General features: G+C 54.6%; 1 protein-coding gene across 5 annotated transcripts in view; it reads right to left on the bottom strand.

Annotated features, from left to right (window-relative positions):
- Nucleotides 1-262: 262 nt before the first annotated feature.
- The window catches only part of KCND3 (potassium voltage-gated channel subfamily D member 3), a 102,038-nt gene continuing 80,502 nt past the window's right edge, over nt 263-21,798 (bottom strand). For 4 of the 5 annotated variants that reach the window (XM_085561059.1, XM_085561062.1, XM_085561060.1 and 1 more), the window contains exons 4-8: nt 17,423-17,524; nt 12,384-12,476; nt 9,466-9,522; nt 8,397-8,644; nt 263-6,403 (exon numbers count right to left, since the gene is read on the bottom strand). In XM_085561059.1, the coding sequence (XP_085417185.1) occupies nt 6,208-6,403; nt 8,397-8,644; nt 9,466-9,522; nt 12,384-12,476; nt 17,423-17,524 (696 nt within the window). In that variant the 3' untranslated portion in view covers nt 263-6,207. The remainder of the gene's footprint in view (nt 6,404-8,396; nt 8,645-9,465; nt 9,523-12,383; nt 12,477-17,422; nt 17,525-21,798) is intronic. The other variant, XM_021539495.3, reaches the window with a different exon arrangement.

The raw sequence follows: 21,798 nt of genomic DNA, 5'->3' as shown, positions 1-21,798 counted from the left end.
TTGGAAAAGGCCAAGGCAGCATGATCTGGTTTCCAAGATGAATTTTTGCTACTTGTAACATTCGCAGAGAGGACCCTGTAAGAGATGCACTTCAGTATGTGCATTGCTGCTGTCCTGTACATCTCACTGATTTCATTAATGACTGCTTGGGGAAGAGTTAATTAGCATTTAAATGCAACTCCGGTGGCCTAGGTCAGCACCCAGAGTCTCCAAAAGGACCTCCCGGGAGGTTTTTGGAAGGAATGACAGCATCCTGTTGGTGTTTGTGGCACATACTCTGTTTAATCCGGATTGGATACATCAGGTACAGCAGTGGCACGAGACTCAATACTGTAAATGATATACAAGTTTCAACATATGCACTACAATTCCAAAAGAAGACAACAGGAAACGGTTCTTCTAGAAAGTTGTTCTCAAATGAAGCTACCTGCAGTTGTGTCCAGTACATTTCCTATCTGTCCTCTGACATTTGTAAAGCAAAGCCCATTTAAAGTACGAAAATAGAAAATAATAAGGTTGAGAGCTTCGTACAACATAGAACTCCTAAAGAAAACACCATTGCATTGGAATGCCATACTGGTTATCAAAAATAGACCATCACACCCTTTTTGAGACTTGGTTGGTCCGAGGAGCCCCTGGGAGCTCCGGTGGCGGCTGAAGGGTGTGGTGGGACCTTCCCCAGCCGAGGCTCCGGGGCAGCACTGGTTGAACCAGGGAGGGGACGGACACACGGACACACAGAGGAACAGACTGGAACAGGAGGAGGGACTGCCACAGGCTCTGTGTGCCCTGCTCTTTGCTCCACCTGAGCTCCTGGCGCGGGCTCTGCTCCCTGAGCAGGGGCAGCAGCTCTGGCACTCCCCAGTTCCCTGGGGCCTTTTGGGGTGCCACCAGCTGAGCTCCACTGCAGGAGGAGGTGCTTTGCCCCAAGGGCTGCCAGGGAGCTGAAATGATGTCCCCGAGTCACCTGGTGATTGCTCAGGGGGTCAGGAGCAGAGCCCAGGCTGCTGGTGCTCAGCTCCTGGTGTTCACTGCCTTCCCTCACTCTGACAGTTTTAGAAAGAGAAAATCACAGCGGTTTTGGCAAAGACAAAGCCTAAAACTCGGGCTCTAAACCCATGGATCTCCAAGTGCTGGAGCAGGATAACGCTCTAAAACAAAATATTGAGATAGACTGGATGGGTGAGTGATTGGAAAAGGTGTTTTATTCACCTAACTTTAACAGCAGAATTAAGTTTGCGGCTCAAAGCTGATGTTCACCCGCTCTGCATGAGTGCTGACTTTAACTCTGCCTTAGTCCAGCAGATTAAAATATTACAAAGTCCAAGGGATGTTACAACACATAAATTAAATGTGATTTTAATTTCCTGAATTTTCTTTACAATACATGTAAGATGCAACATGTTTGCAACCTCTTTACTTAAAAAAGCAAACTCTTGAAGGAAATTTGCATTCCTTAGCTGGTGTTAATCTGATTTTCATGCACACACCTTAAACTGTCTAGACTAGAATGACGGGTGCTGGGTTACAGGACAGGTATTAGCAACAGCTTTAGGTTAAACAAGTGGCATTGATTAAATCTGATCTTTCTGGCCAATTAAAGAAAGATGTATTTTGAATTATCCATGAGGTTTATTCCGCACTAATGCCATGTGGTTGTCTTTTTAAGGAAACTGAAAGCAAAAGGTGGCTTTTAGAAAGTAGATGGAAATCAAAGCCTATGTGTGAAAGAATCATTTGCTGCCAGCTGGGTGTGAATCCTGTTAGCAGCTCGATGCCAGCTGAGAAGAGAGGAAATCTATTGATAGAATAGGCTGAAAATCGGTGAAAATATTTTTCCTTCAGAAAAAGCTTTGGAAAGGAAAAAAATGCTCAGAAAAAGGAGTTGCTCCTTTGATATTTTTATATTGCTTTAGGAAAATCTGAAAAAATAATGCCCTTCCACTTGCTTTTTGTACAAAGAATCCATTTTTACCTCTTTTAAAGGAGCTTCTCTAAAACTATAAAAAGTCTCGAGGAATGAGGGGAGGGGGAAGGCTTTGAGCTGAAGTGCCAGCACAGCACTGGTGTTCTGCAGGCTCAGGGGCTGTTGCAGAGCCTGCCCTGCTCCAGGTGCTGCTCTGGGGCTGCTCCAGCTGCCCCTGTGCAGCAGCAGCCCCAGGAGCAGCCCTGCCCTGCGTGGGGTCAGGCTCCGTGTGCCCGGGAGGGCTTGGGGTGCTGGGGGCAGGGCAGCACTGGGAGCACTGGGAGCACTGGGGATGAGCCTCGGGAATTCTCAGGGGTGGCTTGGCCTGTCCTCGGTGCTGTTTAAGGATGACAAATTTGGGGAAACCCTCCTGCCCCCTTGGGTCAGGATGGAGGGGCTGTAGGGCAGCTCCCTGCTCTGCTGGCTGCACACCCTCCCCTTCCCCATTTCCAGCCCAGGGATCCAGCCCTGCAGGGATGGGTCACTGTCCTGTTCCTGTGGGACAGATCCCTGTCCTGTCCCTCCAGGGATGGATCCCTGTCCTTCCAGGGCTGGATCTTTGTCCCTGCAGGGATAGATCCTTGTCCTGTCCCTGCAGGGCTGGATCCCTGTCCCTGCAGCTCCTGGGGGTGCACAGTGCTCTCCTGGGGAAATCCCAGGTTTTCCACCACGCAGTTCCAGGTGCTTTTGGAAGCTTTACTTGGGCGACTTTAGAGGATAAGGGAAGCTAATGGCTCCATTAAAAATACTTTTAGCCCCGTTCCTCCAGGCTCAGACTTCCTTGGTTCTGCGTGTTTGCACCCCCTGCGAGCCTGTGAGGAGCTGGCAGCGTGGGGCAGCCCCTGCCCCGCTCATGGCAGAGGCACGAGCCCTGCCTCCCGGCCAGGATCACAATTCCTGGTTTCTGGAAGAAAACAGAGCCCAAGCAGCCAGCCAGAAGCTCCTGGAACTGGTTTTCCTCATTCTTTTTAACCTCTTAAACTGGAATGTTACACTCCCCTTTCCAAAGGTTCGATGGACAGCGGTGAAAAGCCCTGTCAGGGGTTTGGATGAGGGCTGCTGGGGTGGCTATTTACAGATGCAGGGATGGGAAGTGCCTGGTTCAGCACTCCACCCTAAATCAGGAATCAGGCAGCACCAAGAATCCATCTGGAATCCCTGACTGTAATTTTTAGTCCTGTCCCCATCAGCACGGGGACATTTCACCCTCACTCTGTGCCAGTGCAGATGAGGTTGCAAAGGTGGCGAGTGGTGCAGAGCAAGGCCTCTGATCTAGAAGGGCAGGGGTGCTCAGATGATGACAGTTAATGAAAATAAAGCAAAAATTAAATTAAAACATTGAAAAAAAGCCTCAGTAATGGTAAGATTAACTGCAGTATAACATCCTACGGGAAGCAGCAAAAGGCAGAGCATTTTAATCTTTTAAAACAGGACTGAACATAGTTTTGGGTAACATATTACAGCACTGGAATAAATGACTAGAAGCTGGTGCAGCTGCTGGAGGCTCAGCCATAGCCCTAAGGTTCCTCGGATGTTGTAGGATTCTAAGGAGGGTTCTGAGTGAATGCATCAGCCATCGCTCACAGCAGGAGTGCTGCCAAAGCAGGGTGCAGCTCTATGTGTAATCAGCAGTAATTATCTATACATGTATGTGTCTGTAATTACTTATATGTGTGTGTGTATATGTGCAGATAAATATTACATCGGGAGAGGTTATGACAGATGTTAAAAAAAGCCATCCCTTTGCTGAGCCAGCCTGAAACACTCCTGGAGCTGCTCCTGTGCCTGTGAGGGGGCGCAGCCCCTGCCCAGGGCAGGGCTGGGGTCTCCCCGTCCCCCGGGCCCTGCGAGGGCCTCGGGGAGGTTTGTGCATGAGCAGGGCCAGCCGGGGGCAGGGGAGGGGTGTCCCCCCGCCCCGATCCCCTGCAAAAGGGACTCCAGAAGGCAGTGCAGGCAGGAGCTCCTCTGCGCAGGGGATGGATGGGCTGTGCTTCAGGCCACCAATTTCCTCTGAGGAATCCTTCCTAGGAAGGGGTCGGTGCCAGGATGAGGTTCCTGGCAGTACCACACAGTGTTCTCCAGTTTTTGGTTAGCTGCTAGTTCATGCTAGACTTCTCCCAAGCTAAGTGTAGAGCTGTGGATAGGAAATGCTGTCTGTACCAACACATGAGCCAATGTTTTCCTGCTCCAGTCCTGCTCCCTCCTCAGGCAGATCCTGTGCTGGGTGGAGAACTGAAACTGCTGACTTGTCTATCCCCAAAATCAATGCAGCCCAGGAGCCGTGGACAGGACAACTGGAGCCCTAAGACTCTGGAAAAGCCAAATACCTCTCTGTCCATGCAAGGTATTTGGCTCTGGGGTTAATTATTATCAAGTATAAATCCAGACATTATTTGGCTACTATTTACAACGGGTTACACGTCCAGTGCTAGCAAAGGAATTCTCTATAGGAACCAAAAGTTAACAGCATGGGCATACATTACCAGGAACCTCTGTTAGACTCAGGAACGCTTGAAGCTGAGTTCAGTGCTTTCGTTCTTTGCCTTTTGTGTGCACAGTATTAAAAAAGAATTCTACCTTTTCCTTTTTTTTTCCTTTTTAAAAATACAGAACTGTAGTCTAGTCACACTCTTACAAGTGATAACAAAAATAGAAAGCAGATACCCAGGTGGGACTAAAACTCTACTAAAGCCTGTCTTTTTTTGTTGTTTTGTTTTTCTCCACAAATATGTTTCCACAGACAATAATTAGCAGACAAACACACTGTTTGCAATTGCACTGTATTGACTTGAAAGGCGGGTACAAAATAGTCTAAACTGGGGATGGCATCCAGGGAGGGAGGTGTGTGTGTGGGGGTGGGTGTGCCCGGGGCTGGCACACCTGGGCTCCTGCCGGGTGGCAGGGCCGTGCCCTGGGGGCTCTGCACACTCACACTCACACACACAGCGCTGCAGGGGGCTGCTGTGACAGGAGGCTTCTTTGTCTAAATCTTTTCCTATAAAAGAAAAAAAAAAAAAAAGTGAAATTTTGGTTGGTTTTAAGGTTCTGCTCCGTGAAGAAGAAGAAAAAAAAACCTCACAAAATCTATTGTTTTTCACCTTTTCAGTCATTTCCTCATGAATAAATATTATCCATTAAAAACCTTTAAAAAGGTGCTGCGATACACAGTGTTATATTTCCGTCTGCTCCGTGACTCGCTGCGTGCCGCGCTCGGGCGGCGCTGCTCCCCCAGCCGGGGCACGGCTGGGTCCGGGACACGGCCCCGGTACCGGCACGGCTGGGTCCGGGGCACGGCTGGGTCCGGGACACGGCCCCGGTACCGGCACGGCTGGGTCCGGGGCACGGCTGGGTCCGGGACACGGCCCCGGTACCGGCACGGCTGGGTCCGGGACACGGCCCCGGTACCGGCACGGCTGGGTCCAGGGCACGGCTGGGTCCGGGGGCACGGCTGGGTCCGGAGCCCGGCCCCGGTACCGGCACGGCTGGGTCCGGGACACGGCCCCGGTACCGGCACGGCTGGGTCCGGGACACGGCTGGGTCCGGGGCACGGCTGGGTCCGGGGCACGGCTGGGTCCGGGACACGGCCCCGGTACCGGCACGGCTGGGTCCGGGACACGGCCCCGGTACCGGCACGGCTGGGTCCGGGACACGGCTGGGTCCGGGGCACGGCTGGGTCCGGGGGCACGGCTGGGTCCAGAGCCCGGCCCCGGTACCGGCACGGCTGAGTCTGGGGCACGGCTGGGTCCGGGGCACGGCTGGGTCCGGGACACGGCCCCGGTACCGGCACGGCTGGGTCCGGAGCCCGGCCCCGGTACCGGCACGGCGGCGTCCTGGTCCCGCAGTTCTTCCCCCGGTACCGGCACGGCGGTGCTCTCCTCCTGCAGCCCGGCCCCGGTACCGGCACAGCGGCGTCCTGGTCCTGCAGCCCTTCCCGGTGCCCTTCCCCCGGTCCCGGCACGGCGGCGTTGTCCCGGTTGCCCGGTCCCGGCAGCCCGGTACCGGCACGGCGGTGTTCTCCTCCTGCAGCCCTTCCCCCGGTCCCGGCACGGCGGCGTTGTCCCGGTTGCCCCGGTGCCCGCAGCCCGCTGCCGCTGCCGCTGCCGGTGCCTCAGCCCGGTGCCGGTGCCGGTGCCCGCAGCTCGGTCCCGCTGCCGCTGCCGCTGCCGCTGCCGCTGCCGCTGCCGCTGCCGCTGCCGGTGCCGCTGCCGGTGCCCGTCCCGGTGCCGCCGCCGCCGGGCCGGTCACAAGGCGGAGACCTTGACGACGCTGGCGGCCGCGCTGGGAGCGTTCGTGCCGGGGCTGCCCGGGCCGGGCCGGCTCTCGCCCTCGGGCGTCAGCGCCGGCGGCGTGGGGATGCTGATGATGGCCGTGGTGATCTGCGCGCCCTTGCAGTTCGGCCTCAGCCCGTCGTCCGGCTTCATGTTGAGGCTGGAACGGCTGGAAAACAAATTTATGCTCGGCTGGGCTCTCGGAGCCAGGCGGCAGGAAGGGGGGACGGCTGCGGTTCCTAATCAGGACCGTACCCAGCTGAAACGGTCAAAGACTCCGTTTAAACATCGCCCCTGCTCCTGCCAGGCACCGTTTATGTCTACACGGATTACACCAGGCTTTGGTAATGCTCCCCCTGGCTAGGAGACAGCTTTTCACGGGGCAAATTGTTCTGTTTCCATTTCCTTCTTGCATAATTCCAGATTATTTAAAAGGACATCTAAATACACTGGCCCGTGCAGTGCATCTTTTCAGAGCACAGGTAGTTCTTTCTGAGAAAGATGTTGTCTTTCTTGCATTTCAAATACCTCTTTCGTATTCACCGTCCCTTGATTTTTTCTATTTTATTTCTCTCTGCAGTAGCTTGAAGGATGTGACAGCTGGGAGCATTTTTATTAGATCTGCATAAATTGCATCCTATAATTAATTACAGGGGGAAAATGATAGGTTGATTTCTGTGCATCTGCACAGCTACAGGAGTCTGCTCTTTGCAGCCCGACACGTTCGTTTTCCACACGAGGCCTGTCCTTGCAGCGAGGGGAGCTCCCAGCTGGGCAGCTGCTGCTGCTGCTTTTGGGGAGTGACTGGGATGGTTTCTGACCCCTCACACATCCAGGAACGATCCCACCCTGCCTCGGGCTCAAGCTGAGCGTGGGGCAGCCCCAGGGCCGGGTGCTTCTGCCAGTGTAACCAGTACACCCAGCTGCTGGCACTGCACATGAAGAATAACATAAAGCCTTTTTTCTCTCTCCATCCCTGCCCAGTTTGGTAAGCAAGTGAAATAAGTGTTGACATTTAAAATATCACCGGCATCTGATTTAGCACCCAGAACAGTTGACATTCCCCTGAATTACTGCTTCAGGTGCTGGTTTAAAATATTGTCATATTGAAACTGAAATAGCTGGAGACTTGTTTTCTGCTTATTCGTTCATAATTCATGCTCTGAAATGCCCTTCTGGCACCAAGTAATCACTTGCTGCCCTGAAGGCGGCTTGTGTTTTGGTTTCTACATCCCTTTGATAGGAGTGGGGAGAAGAGGAATGGGACATAAAAAACCAGCCCTGGTGCACAAAAAACTTAATGGGCTGAGGGGGATTTAGAAAGTAATTTAATATTTCCAGGAATTATATGGTGAATAAATGACTCTTTTTTCAGCAATTTATGTATAAAGTGAAATTTTAAACATTTTCTATTAAGGGACACTTTACCTGTATTCTTTATGGCTTTTTAGGTCACAGCTACTAAGACACCACTGTGAAACTCCTCTTGTTTGCTTCCCAGTGATGCTTAGAGTGGCAATTTAGACTTTTGGACAATGAAAATCGGTGGAGTGTCCCAGGGAGACCATGTCAGCCCTCCAGCAGCTTTGGCTGCTGGCCACTGCCAGCCACTGCCAGCCACTGCTGCCCCCTGGTTCTGCCAGCGTGCCCATTCCCTGGGGAGGTTGCTCCGTGCCTGCCCCTCTGGGCAGGGACACCCCTGACATCCCCCTGCCAAGCTGCCCTGGACTCTGCCTGGAGCCTGCCTCTTCCCAGCACGGCCAGGAGCCAGCCTGGGGGCATCACTGGGGAGCACGGAGACGCTGCCAGCAGCCCCTGCCCCTGGCTGGGCACAGCCCTGCCAGCCCCTCCCTGAGCACAGCTGGGCACAGCTGGGCACAGCCCTGCCAGCCCCTCCCTGAGCACAGCTGGGCACAGCTGGGCACAGCCCTGCCAGCCACTCCCTGGGCACAGCTGGGCACAGCTGGGCACAGCCCTGCCAGCCCCTCCCTGGGCACAGCTGGGCACAGCTGGGCACAGCCCTGCCAGCCCCACCCTGGGCACAGCCCTTTCAGCCCTTCCAGCCCTGCCAGCTCTGCAGCTGGGCACAGCTGGACACCATGCCAAGAGCCCCACCCTGGGCACAGCCCTGCCGCCCCGCCTGCCCTCCCTGGCACCCGCACCTGGCGCTGGGCGAGGGCTGCTCGCTGCACTGGATGTGGATGGTGCTGAGCTCCTGCATGCTCCGCAGCCGCGTGGCGGGCACGCTGCAGTTGGGCAGGTGCGAGCTCTTCTTGTGGCGCCGCGAGCAGCACGAGGTGCCCAGCCCGCGGGCGCTGCCCAGCGAGGGGCTCCGCGACGAGGGGTAGTTCTGCAAGGAGCTCTCCAGGCAGTTCTGCTCGAACAGCTGCTCGTCGATGAACTCGTGGTTCTGCGGGGAGAAGCGGAGCTGTCACTGCGGGCACGGCGGCTGCGAGATGCTCCCTGCCCCGCGCTGCCAGGGCTGCCCGGGCACGGCCGAAGGACGGGACCCTGCCCTCCTGCTTCGCCCTCGGGGCCGGCAGGGACACAGGAGCAGCCGCTGCAGTGAGAAAAGGGCGAGGCTGGCGCTGCTGCCCTGCTCGCACTGCCCGGGACGGGCACGCTGCATCCACAGGATGCGAATTTCTGCTCATCTTTTGTCTGGATTCCAGAACGGCCTCAAAAAGTCTGGAATGCCACATGGTTATGAAACCCAAAGGGAGCCCACGCTCCTTTTCTTTATGCCTGGGAGCAGGATTGTATTTTATTTGGGTGATCACCTGGGTATAGAACTTAATGCTTGCATTGGCTGTTGGGTTCAAAGCATCCCTGCAGGGCATCAGCTGGGAGGAATAAACACAGCAGTGAAGAGGGAGAAGTGTTCAGGGAGAAGGAAATTCAGAAACCTGAATCTGTAAAGAGCTTTTGTGGTAAGGAACAAGAAATCCTGAAAGAAAGAGCTCATATGTGTGGCTAAGAGCACCCAGGCAGGGTGAACAGACCTCATCCAGTCCCTGTCAGCTTCAGAAAAGATGGGAAACAAAAGCAACCATGCTGAAGGCAGCCACAGATCCCACTGGGACAAGTAACAACTCCCACAGGGAACACTGCAAAGCGGAGGGAGCCACGTGCACAAACTCCCCAGCACAGGAGCAGCAGGAGAAGTAAGCAAACACTGTCCAGACATGTCACAGAGACCACAGAGAAAACATTGAATTGAAAAGGAAATACCTTGATGGTGGAAGTTCGTACAGATAACAGGGGATCATCCACAAGATAGGACAATCCCTACGGACAACATGCCAACAGAAGATAAAAACACAGTTCATTGTCCATTCCAGCATCCACAAGTTTAGTCCCAGCTCTGCATCTCTCGCCTCAGCATTCCAGCTCCAGTCTGCATGGGCAACAGACCCTTCCTTCTCTCAGGCCCCTCAACCTGAACCCTGCTGACAATGCAGCTTCTGGGTGTTCTGCTCATGGAAGCGCAACAAAACCCAGAACAAGGTTTTTGCTTTAGAGAGCCAAAGGCAGAGGCCAGCCAGGTTCCAGCTGCTGATTCACAGATCACAGGCTGGCATCGCTTTGCTCTTGTGCCACCAGTGGACTGTGGGGTTTGATCAAACTCTGTGAAAACACTGAAGAGGGGCTTGGTTGAAGGACTGGGCTCAAGGCACTCAGCACTTGGACAAAATACAGCATGTGAATGTCCAGACTCACTCTGGGAGTTGGAATGAGAGGGGAAAAACCTCCTTTTGTTTGAACCAACTCCATCTGCTGTGGGAATATGACAAAGTAATCTCTGTTGTGGCAGCTACAAGTACTCCAGGGTCACTTTGTCATCTGACACAGCAGAGCTGTGACCATTCACAGCCACTCAGCTGGAAGTGTGTGCCACGACAGCCCAGAGACCAGGTCAATAAATAATGCACTTTGAGAATCCTCTGCCTGCTTTCAGGGAGGGTGAATTGCCCATTGAAACAAGCTTACAACCATGGTACATTCCTCATTCCATTCCTGCAACTTGCTCACAAAATGACTCTTCAGTGTTTAAAAATGCTTTCACTGTAATTTACATTTCCTGTTGCACGGTGTTTTAATAGATTCTGTGGAGTACAGGATCTCCACACAAACCCATTGCACTTTCTGGCCTGGTAATTCCAGAGCAGAATCCAAACCTGCTGCCTGATTTGGTGCTACACCCTGGCAATAACTGGCTGAAAACAACACGAGGGGAAACCCCTTAGTGCAGATTCTCCTAAGTTTTGACCACAATTCAAGTATCACTGTTACTGCCATTGTTTGCTGAAAAAGAGGAACATGTGGAACATTTTCAGTCCTGGCACTCATTGTCTGAGCGGGTTTGTGAGCTGGAAGTGGTCAGCCTTTGTCAGTGTGGTGGGCTGACACAGCCAGGGTACCACAGCCCAAATTAGGGCACCACACCCCAAATTAGGGCACACTTTGGTTCCTTCAGCTCCTGAGTGATGGAGCAGCTCGTGCAGCCCCGGAGATGCTCAGCTGCCCCTGCAGGGGCCAGGATCTCTGTGAGCCCTTCCAGGAGGACAGAGGCTGCAGGCAGGGCTCTCAGCCTCTGTCTGTGAGCCAGCCTGCTCAGGTGCTCAAATGAAAGTGCCTGTGTGAAATACGGGTGACAGCAGCCAAGGTTTCAGGCAGAAGGTTCTAAACTGAAGAGTCAGGTTGTGAAATATCTGCTGGTAATGTAACACTGAAATAAAGGCAGGATGAGTTGTGTAAAACAAATCCAGTAGCCACTGATACAGGAAGAATCAGTTCCCTGCCCTCGGCACCCTTAGAGCTCCTTGGGCTCAGGTCACTGTAATTAATTCTCAGCTTCTTCCAGTGTATCTCTGAGGACTATGTGGTGCTACTTCAGCACAAGCCAAACTATGGAAGTGAAGGTGATTTGTCTAAAAGAAACCCTTGCAAGTCAGAAATCAAAAGTACATTTGATGATGGATGCAGATACAAAAAGGCATGAATATTTCAAGTGTTAACCTCTCTTCATTCTCCCTAGAATGAATCATGCTACAGATAATGTGTTCCTTCACTGCAGAACCTTTTATAAAAACCTGGAAGCAAAACATATGTATCAAATAAATATCTGAAATGTTCCCAAAGACTTCTGCATACACAATCGGTCACTAATGCAAAATAAAACTCTCGCTCCCAACACTTGCAGGATGCAAACAGAAAAGTCATGCTGCACAAACTGGCTTTGAGATAAATCAGCTGCCCTTGCGACCAGGAAAGATGTGTGCAACCTGTGAACCCTGGAGCAGAGCTCATCCTCTCTGAGCCACCCCAGGGCTGAGGGCTGTTTTTCCAGCCCGTGGGCTCTGGTCCCAGGCGTGCTGGGAGTCCCCAGAGCATCCTCCTCCCGAGGCAGCAGAGCTGTCCCCTGGTGCTGCTCAGCCCCGGGGACGGGGCGTGCTGTGTGCCTGCAGGGAAATGCACTTTGGGCCTTCCAGCAGCACTGAAAAAATGAAACTTCTTATTCTGAGATCTCCCAGCCTCGCTGACACGTGGGGGTGTTCAGAGGAGCTGCACACTGCTGCTGGCTCCGTGCAGCTGGGGGCTGAGGGCAGCAGGTAACCCCACCGTGGTCCCCCTGCACAGTGACTGCCAGCATTGCACAGACAACGAAGCAGAAATGCATTTGAGCTGCTGCAGAGCGTTCTGGGGAGCCCAGGGGTGAGGGTGGGAGTGCCAGGGGTGTGAGTGCCAGCTGTGTGTGTGTGTGTGTGTGTGTGTGAGTGTGTGAGTGCCAGGGGTGTGAGTGCCAGGTGTCAGTATGTGAGTGCCAGGTGTGAGTGTGTGTGTGCCAGGTGTGAGTGTGTGTGTGCCAGGGGTGTGTGTGTGTGTGTGTGTGTTTGTGTGAGTGCCAGGTGTGTCTGTGAGTGCCAGCTGTGTGAGACTGCCAGCCCTGGGAGTGTGTGCCAGGGTCCCCTCTAAGCCCCCATGTGTTCTGGGGAGCCCAGGTGTGCGTGTGAGTGCCAGGTGTGTGAGTGCCAGGTGTGTGAGTGCCAGGGGTGTGAGTGCCAGCCCTGGGAGTGCTGCCGGGTCCCCTCTTTGCCCCCGTGTGAGATCCCTGCCTGGCAGCCAGGCTGGGCACTGCTGGTACTCACCGTGGTTTTCTCCAGGCAGTGCAGCAGATGGTGGTGTTGGCTCTCGATTAAGGAGGTGCCTTTAGTCGTGTGCTGCTCCTCCTCGGTGGATCCCTGCATGCACAGAAAGAGGAGGGAACAGAACCCAGGCAGTGTAAGCCAGGAGAACAAGCAGGAGCAGCAGGAGCTGAAGGAGAACCACGTCCGTGCTGCCAGGCGTTCCTCCTGGCTCTCAGCAAGTTTCCTCAGCCTTTTCCTTAATGATTTCTCTCGTGCAGCCAGGGGGACTCAGAGCTGCTCCGAGGCCTGGCTGTTCCTGGGTGTTCCTGGGTGTTCCCGGGTGTTCCCGGCTGTTCCTGGGTGTTCCTGGGTGTTCCTGGGTGTTCCCAGGTGTTCCCGGCTGTTCCTGGGTGTTCCCAGGTGTTCCCGGCTGTTCCTGGGTGTTCCTGGGTGTTCCCAGGTGTTCCTGGCTGTTCCTGGGTGTTCCTGGCTGTTCCTGGGTGTTCCTGGGTGTTCCTAGCAGGGGAGGGAGCCCAGGAGGGGCTGCTGAGCTCCCACCCAGCCCCACAGGGAAGGAAAAGGAGACTCTGAGCTGCTGTGCTGGAATCAGTGCTCAGGACCTGCCTGCTCAGGAGAGGAAACGGTGGCAGAACACCCTGCCAAGCCATTGCGTGCTGCTCTCCAGGGATCAAATGCAGCTGTGGTTAAAGCACTGCATTTAATGCACCCTGCGTCCCGCTGCTCCCTGCACGTGCCTGCTCTGCACGCCGCTCCCAGGCTGCTGCTCGATGCTGGAGGGGAGGGATAACTCTGAGCTGACGGCTGCCAAAACACAGCTGAAGTGGTACATTAAGGAAGCTGACTTCCTGAGCACAGAATTAATAGATTCCTGTGGGAATGCTTCTTAGGCAGGTTATGGATGTTTTGTTGCTGTTGTTTTGGAAGATGAACATTCCCAGACGTATTTTTAGAAGTGGCCTAAAAAGAAGAAATCAGTTCCATTTTTCTTATTAACAATCCTCCTGATGAGGTAACACATCCAGCAGGTCCTGCTGGCTCCTGCTGAGACGACTGTCTCCCCTGAAGTCTGGGCTGGAATGTTTCCCATGGAGCTCCTTGGAAGCCCTAAAGCTGAGATGATGCTGCACTAAAACACTGGGAAAGGAGGGAGGAAGAGCACATACTGCAGACGGTGTATTTTTATGAGGATTTGCTGAGAGGAAATCGAAATGGGGTCTGAGAGCCAAGACAGCTTCCCCAGGGCTGGCAGGAGCCCCCGGGCAGTGGCTCAGGCTGGCAGCCCAGCCCAGCCTCTCCTCTGCCTCCCACCTCTGGCTGGGAAAGGGCTCGGGCATGGCAGAGCCCGGCGGGGTGCCAGGGACTGGCATCCTCACCTGCTCCTGGCATCCTCACCTGCTCCTGGCATCCTCACCTGCTCCTGGCAGCAGCCGGGTGGGAAGAGGCACCAGCCCTGCAGAACCTGGCCAGGCCAGGGCAGCAGCCTGGGGATCTGGCATTTTGGGAGCAGTCTGAGGAAAGGGATCCTGCAGAGAGCGGCTCCTGGCTCCTGCAGGCAGAGCCAGGCTGGGCCTTGGGCAGAAGGGGCTGCCTGGAACACAGAGCTGCTGGGGAAGCAGAGCTCTGCTCTTTGAGCAGGGGGGCCAGCCTGGCAAGGCTTTGGTGCCAGCTCCCCTTCAGTCTGCTCTTGGAAGACGTTCAGGGAGCTGCTGCTTGCTTGGGGGAGGCTGCAGCACACTGTGGTGTCAGTGCTGAAATCCAAAGTTCTTCCAGTTCACCTTGATTTCAGTGGGCCCTGGTGAGCTGGTTCAGGGGCCGGGCTGGCCCTGGCCAGGGCTTGTCTGGGGTTGTGAAAAGGCACCAGAGCTCCCAGCCTTCTGTTGCTGGGATATTCACCTCCTGGCACTGCAGCTAAGAGGGAATTTCAGCTGTACAAGGAGATTACTGCTAAGAGGATATGTAGGCTGCTGCCATGGGAAGGATCTCACCATCCCTTGAGCACTTTTGACATAAAGCCCACTAAAAAAACCTCTAAATGAGAAGAAAACAGTCTGAGTACTTCGTGCCTAGATGGCAAATGTCACAAATGCACACGTTTGTGGGGCACGAGTCTGTGCTCCTGCTGGAGGCTGATCTTCCTGCTGCTGGCCTTGGATGAATCCTTCCTTTGCCTCCCCTTCCCTGTGCTGGGGGCTCTGGGACGAGCTGCTCCCTTGGGAGGTGGTGTCGGAGTGCTGGAGCTGCTGGGACCCAGTCCTGGGCTCCTGAGCCCAATCCTGGAGTCCTGAGCCCAGTCCTGGAGTCCTGAGCCCAATGCTGGTGTTCTGAGCCCAATCCTGGAATCCTGATCCCAGTCCTGGGCTCCTGAGCCCAATCCTGGAATCCTGAGCCCAGTCCTGGGCTCCTGAGCCCAATCCTGGAGTCCTGAGCCCAATCCTGGAGTCCTGAGCCCAATGCTGGAGTTCTGAGCCCAATCCTGGAGTCCTGAGCCCAATCCTGGGCTCCTGAGCCCTCCTGGGCTCCATTTGTTGGTTTGGTTGCTGAGCCCAGCGTGGGGCTGGCCCTGCCCGCTGACCCCTCGGTGCCACAGCTCTGCTGTGCTCAGTGACCCTGGGCAGGGCTGGGCTGAGCTGGAATCCCAGCCTGGGCAGCCCCTCCTGCTCACACAAACCCTGGGCAAGGTGTCAGACAGGCCCTGGAGCGAGCAGGGAGCAGCCTGGTGCTCATTTCCCTGACAAATCTGCACAGGATGGAGAGAATGTTTTGGTGCCTGTTACAGCAGCTACACACGCCGTGCTCCTCTGTGTTCTTACAGCTTAAAAAATTTGGCTGTCTAGACTTGCTGTCATTCACATTTCGTACTCTCCAGAAGGGTTTGTTGCTCTGCTGGAAAATGAAGGACATAACATCTTGCCTCGTGGAGTTGAACTGGACACGTAGACCTGTAGGGAAGAATGCTCTGCACTTCTGTAATTAATGAGTGTCTCTACCTGGGCAGAGAGACACGCTGGGCCTTGCCTCTGGCCCGAACCCAGCTGGGATTCCATGATTTAGAGTTATAAACCCACCAGGAAGGAAGTTACAGCCAAAACCTTGTGAAAACCTGCTGCAGGAGCCCCTGTAGATCTAAATTTAGTTATTAATGGGTGAAAATATCTTCTAGAACTTCTTCAGAGATGTTTCTGTTTTCCTTCCTGTGTCTACAGTAGCTTTTTAGCCAAAATGATCCTTTTCCCACTTACTTTTGGGCAGGTGCCAGAAAATGAACCCGTTCAGCCAATATTTCTCTCAGCCTCGTGCATTTTGGACTTGAGCACTGGTGTGCAGCTGCTCTTCCCTGAGTGGTCTTGGCAGGGAGTTTGGTTGACAAGAGGAGTGAGGAGATCCTGGTTGGGATGACAGGCTGGAAGATCAAGTGAAGACTGAGTGATCCTGCTAAGCTCTCCTGGCAATTTTAAAGATCAGAAACCTGAAGCTTAAAAGGAAATGTTACATTTTTAGCCCAATCTTTGCATGTTTCTGGGTAATGAGATAGCAGGATCCCAGCAGAGCTGACTTCAGTGCTGAGCCTTTCCTGAGTGGGGATGAAGCTCTGGGATAGGTGTGAGCAGTCCTGGCTCACTGGATGCAGAAGCTGCTCCTGAGCTGCTCCGCAGTGCCAGAAGTCCACGGAGCCGATTTGCTGAGCGTGGCTGCATGTGCAGGGAGGAGACGAGGCTGGAGGGTGCCAGAAGGATGCAGCTTGTTTTGGAAGGGAGAGCAGAGCCTCTCCCTCCTTCCAAACCTGTGCTGGGTGAGAAGCGCCTCAGTGCAGAGTTCAGAGATCAGGGAAGGGCCAGGTCTGTGCGTCTCAGGCTGCTCTGAGCACATCCCACACACCAGAGCCACGTGCTCCAGTCCTGGCAGCACATTTACAGGGGCTGCAGGGGTTTCAGCTGTGACCTTACAGAATGGTGGGGCTGGAAAAGCCCCCAGCTCCCCCAGCTGCTCCTCAGAGAGCTCCTCACACTCTCATCCCTGCTCTGCTGCTCCTCCCCGGGCACAAAAGCAGGGATGTGTCCCAGGGAGAGTGAAATTGAGGATTAGATCCCAAGTGGGGCTGCACAAATGAGTCCTTAGGTGGCTCCGGGGCTCAGTCATTCTTCATCTCTTTCTCTTTGCTCCCCACGTGCATGAAAGGCTGATTTATTTGAAATGAAATCCATGAAATGTGCTAATACCTGCTCTGGTGTTGATCAGGCTTAATGTAATAACCTCCTCTCGTGTCTGCTGGTTCTGCTGAGCAATCTGAGCACTTAAAACTTTCCTCCTCCTGAGCAGCCAGAGGCCTCTGGAGGCCTTTAAAGATAAACCCAGCACCAGGCAGCCTGAACAGGAGCCAGGGAATATTTCCCTGTCCGGTTGCAGATGATCACATTGTACATCTGAGACCCTAAAGCACGGATGGGGGCAGTGGATGTTTGTCGTGTAAATCAGGCCAGCCCCAGCAGCTCCGGCACAGGCAGGCTCAGAGGGAGCTGTGAGCCTGCTCCTGGCTGCGGGGCTGGCTCCTGTGCAGCTCCTGTGCAGCTCCTGTGCAGCTCAGGGCCAGCTCAGGGAAACCTTCCCTGCCCTGCAGCAGCTGGATTCCAGCTGTGCCTGCACACCTGTGTGGGACCCCGTGTGCCAGGCTGGGGACGAGGGGGAGCTGGGAGCCAGGGAGGGGCTGGCAGGGGCAGAAACAGGGGCAGGGACAGGAACGGGGGCAGGAGAAGGAGCAGGAGAAGTGTCAGGAACAGGAACAGGAACGGGGCAGGAGCAGGAACAGGGCACGGGCAGGGGCAGGGGCAGGGGCAGGAACAGGAACGGGGCAGGAGCAGGAACAGGGCATGGGCAGGGGCGGGAACATGAACAGGGGCAGGGGCAGGGGCAGGGGCAGGGGCAGGGGCAGGGACAGGAACGGGGCAGGAGCAGGAACAGGGCAGGGGCAGGGGCAGGAACATGAACAGGGGCAGGGGCAGGGGCAGGGGCAGGGGCAGGGGCAGCAGCTGCCGGGCACTCACCGGGAGCTCCAGGGCCTCGTTGAGCAGCCCGTTGCGCTTGCTGTGCAGGTAGGCGTTGGAGCTGCCCGTCTTGGCCACGCGGATCCGCGCCAGGCGCGCCTTCTGTGGGAGAGACAGCGGGGTCAGAGAGACAGCGGGGTCAGGGAGACAGCAGGGTCAGGGAGAGACAGCGGGGTCAGGGAGAGACAGTGGGGTCAGAGAGACAGCAGGGTCAGGGAGAGACAGCGGGGTCAGAGAGAGACAGCGGGGTCAGGGACAGACAGCGGGGTCAGGGACAGACAGCGGGGTCAGAGAGACAGTGGGGTCAGAGAGACAGCGGGGTCAGAGAGACAGCGGGGTCAGAGAGACAGCGGGGTCAGGGACAGACAGTGGGGCCAGAGAGACAGCGGGGTCAGGGACAGACAGTGGGGCCAGAGAGACAGCGGGGTCAGGGACAGACAGCAGGGTCAGGGAGAGACAGCGGGGTCAGGGACAGACAGCGGGGCCAGAGAGACAGCGGGGTCAGGGACAGACAGCAGGGTCAGGGACAGACAGCGGGGTCAGGGACAGACAGAGGGGTCAGAGAGACAGCGGGGTCAGAGAGACAGCAGGGTCAGGGACAGACAGCGGGGTCAGAGAGACAGCGGGGTCAGGGACAGACAGAGGGGTCAGAGAGACAGCGGGGTCAGAGAGACAGCAGGGTCAGGGACAGACAGCGGGGTCAGAGAGACAGCGGGGTCAGGGACAGAGCAGGGTCAGGGACAGACAGCAGGGTCAGGGACAGACAGTGGGGTCAGGGACAGACAGCAGGGTCAGGGACAGACAGCAGGGTTAGGGAGAGAGAGTGGGGTCAGGGACAGACAGAGGGGTCAGGGACAGACAGTGGGGTCAGGGACAGACAGCAGGGTCAGGGATAGACAGCGGGGTCAGGGACAGACAGCAGGGTCAGGGACAGACAGCAGGGTCAGGGACAGACAGCGGGGTCAGGGACAGACAGCGGGGTCAGGGACAGACAGCAGGGTCAGGGAGACAGCGGGGTCAGGGACAGACAGCAGGGTCAGGGACAGAGCAGGGTCAGGGACAGACAGCGGGGTCAGGGACAGAACAGGGTCAGGGACAGACAGCGGGGTCAGGGACAGACAGCGGGGTCAGGGACAGACAGCAGGGTCAGGGACAGTGGGGTTAAGTATGAGAAACAATGCTGCAGGGACAGAGGGCCCTCGGGGAGCGTGGGCTGTGGCACTGCTGCTTCACTGACTGGCACCTGATGAAACAACTCTGTCCTAAAACACCTCCAGGGGGACACGTTAGGTGATAAGAAGCAGTCCAGAATAATGCCAACAAGAAAAACGAAGACCCTACCTCTTCTTTTTTGATCATTTTTGATAATTCCTTTTAGCATTTTCCTTTTTCTTTTCAATTGCTGCCTGCTTCTCTGTTGAGTGATTTGCCTTTTTTCTTTTCTACTGTTAATTTATGACTCAAATGCCATTAAAAGTAAATACATTAAATAGCTGCAGCTATTAAAAAATAATTACATTGTGCTGTAGTTTAAAATGCTGCATAATCCCTTAAATAACATGGAGCTCGTGATTTTCCCTTCTAATTAGAGGTGCTAATGGGTAAACGCTGTAGGATGAGGAAAGGCAGGAGGCAAATTTCTGCAGTGGGCCCAGAGAGTGGAGCCATTTCGGGAGCTCCGTCCCTGTCCAGCTGCGAGCCACTCTGGCCCTCAGTACTGGAAATATTTGAAATATTCCTTTAACCTCAAGACCTTGTGCCCATGCAGCCAATTTCTCAGGCAGACACGCACAGGGTAAAGTCTGCAGCTTTAATTGGGTGACACAGACTATGGCCAGCCATAAAAATAGGTCTTCTTTTGACCCCCCAGAATGGGGACACCTGAAATTGGCTTCATTTTCCACACCTCACCTAGATTTCCTTGTCCCATTTTGAGGCTGAGCCTCCTGATCTCACAGTGTGGGGGTGAGATCTCTGTGCTGGGCACAGGGCATGGACTGAGAACACGAGAGCTGAAACTGGATCCTCACTTTTTGGGAACACCTTCCCAAGCTGCTGTGCTGCTCCAGGCCCTGAAAAGGACTGGCCTTAGGCTGGAACCTGGAACAGAATCCGTGGGACTGCTGCTGTGGAATGGGGTCGTGGCAGAGACAGGATGAGGGACTGAGCAATATTCCATTTTCCAGCTACATGGCATTGTCCCTCTGCTCCTGAAAGTTCCATTTCCATTAAATGCTTTCTTCTAAACCCAACTCTGTGCCCTTGTGTGCCTGTTCCTTACTTTTCACAGTGATCTCTCTCCTCTAGCAGTGGATTTTGGAGGTGGTTTTCCCAGGGATGCTCTGATGGTCACCGCCGAAGGTTCCCGATTCTCTCTGTGCCTGATAAAATATCAGCTCCTTTGCTAGAGGAATTGCCAGTGCCCAGCTTTCCTCACCTGTAGCAGGGAAGGTTCATCCTCGTCTCCAGTTGAGTCAATTGTTAAAGTGGATTCAGTCTCAGGCTGTTGTAATGAACATTATTCCCTCTGCCTCCAGGCTAGCAGGGGATCAAATATTAATAGCTGTACTCCATGTGGAGTGGAAATGGTTCTGAGGTCTGTTCCCTTCTCCTTTTGAAACAGGGCCACTTGCTATCTAAATAATTAAGCCCCACAGCTTTTGTAGTTTAGAACAGACGTTGTTATTTTAGAAAATGTCAGTGGGGCAGGACAGAAGTTAATCCTGCTCTCTCACACAAAGGATTGGCGGGGATCGGCACAGCGCCCAGCTCCGGGTCCCCATCGTGATTAAATTTGGTAGATATCTTGATTAACTCAGCTAGAGAAGTTAATTAAAATTGGTGCCTAAAATTGGTTTGGCCCTCCAGACAGTTTCCTCCATTGGACTAGAAAGAACTTTAAAACAACAGCTCAGGTTTTTCTGTGAATGTGTGTGCAAATGTGAGTCCTCTGAAAGCTCTGTCAGGAGGCACAAGCTCTGCCTCTGTCCCGTGGCTCTGTGGGCTCTGGCACTTTGATCAAGTGAGCAGCAAAGACAGCAAAGAAGGCTTTGAGATCTGCCAAATTCTGCCAGTTTTTACCACACGTGGGCAGGTTTTTGCCACCCCTGTCCCGTGGAGCTCAGCGCTCCTGGCCTGGGCAGGCGGGGGCCTGTGGCTCTCTGGCCTTCTGCTGCAAACATCACTTTTGGGGAGGGGTGATTGTCTTCTGCATCTTCTCCCCCAGATGTGACAGACTAAAGGTCAGCAGGGCCGGGCCTGAGATCACTGTTACTGAAATAACCCCTGCACAGGAGGCTAAAAAAGGAAAAGCAAACGGCACACTGTGTCTGCATGGAGATGGGGAGAGGAGTTGCTAGGAAACCACAGGATCTCAAAATGCATATGACCTAATCTGGAAGATAATTTATATGATGAAAATAATAATACTAATGACAGCCACTTACAGGTTAGAATGATTAATTTGGTTATCTTGGAGCCCACGTGTTCCTCAGAGCAGGATGGAAGGCAGGGCTCGGTAACTTTGGGCTTGGCTGGTTTTTAAGAATCTGGAGGCTCAGGATGAGCGGGAGGCAGTGAAGACCTGCACAGGTGGGGAGGGTGCAGCGTCCTGGGTGCCTGCACTGCCCAAAGGGGCTGGCAGAGGACAGAGAAGAGCCTGACTTCATCCCTTTGCTTTTTGGAGAAGTGCAGGGAGCAGGAGCTGCTGCCTGGGAGAAATGCTTACCAGATGGCAGGCTCAGGAAACAGCTAATTATTATTTATTAATGATCTTCATCCAGCTCTTATGGAGATAACGCTCACTCTTGATTTATGTGGGATAAAAAACTATTAGGCTAGAACCTATGACACCATTCCCTATTTGCCAGACAGCTTCAGCTCTCCAGCTCCTCTGCTCCTGAGCAGGCAGGGAGCGCAGTGCCTGCGTGCCAGGAGCTCTGCAGCCCTGTCTGCCCCTGGGCACGGAGCTGGGGCAGCATCTTCCCTCTGCACGAGGCTGAGCTGGAGCAGCATCACCCCACAGGATGAGGCTGAGCTGGGGCAGCATCTTCCCTCAGGATGAGGCTGAGCTGGAGCAGCATCACCCCACAGGATGAGGCTGAGCTGGGGCAGCATCTTCCCTCTGCACGAGGCTGAGCTGGGGCAGCATCACCCCACAGGATGAGGCTGAGCTGGGGCAGCATCTTCCCTCTGCACGAGGCTGAGCTGGGGCAGCATCACCCCACAGGATGAGGCTGAGCTGGAGCAGCATCTTCCCTCAGGATGAGGCTGAGCTGGGGCAGCATCTTCCCTCTGCACGAGGCTGAGCTGGGGCAGCATCTTCCCTCTGCACGAGGCTGAGCTGGGGCAGCATCTTCCCTCTGCACGAGGCTGAG

Source organism: Lonchura striata, chromosome 26 (genome assembly GCF_050655825.1).
Source record: "Lonchura striata isolate lonStrDom1 chromosome 26, ASM5065582v1, whole genome shotgun sequence".
NCBI classification, from domain to species: domain Eukaryota; kingdom Metazoa; phylum Chordata; class Aves; order Passeriformes; family Estrildidae; genus Lonchura; species Lonchura striata.
The sequence above is the reverse complement of the archived record's forward strand: the minus strand, read 5'-3'. Positions and strand labels throughout refer to the sequence as shown.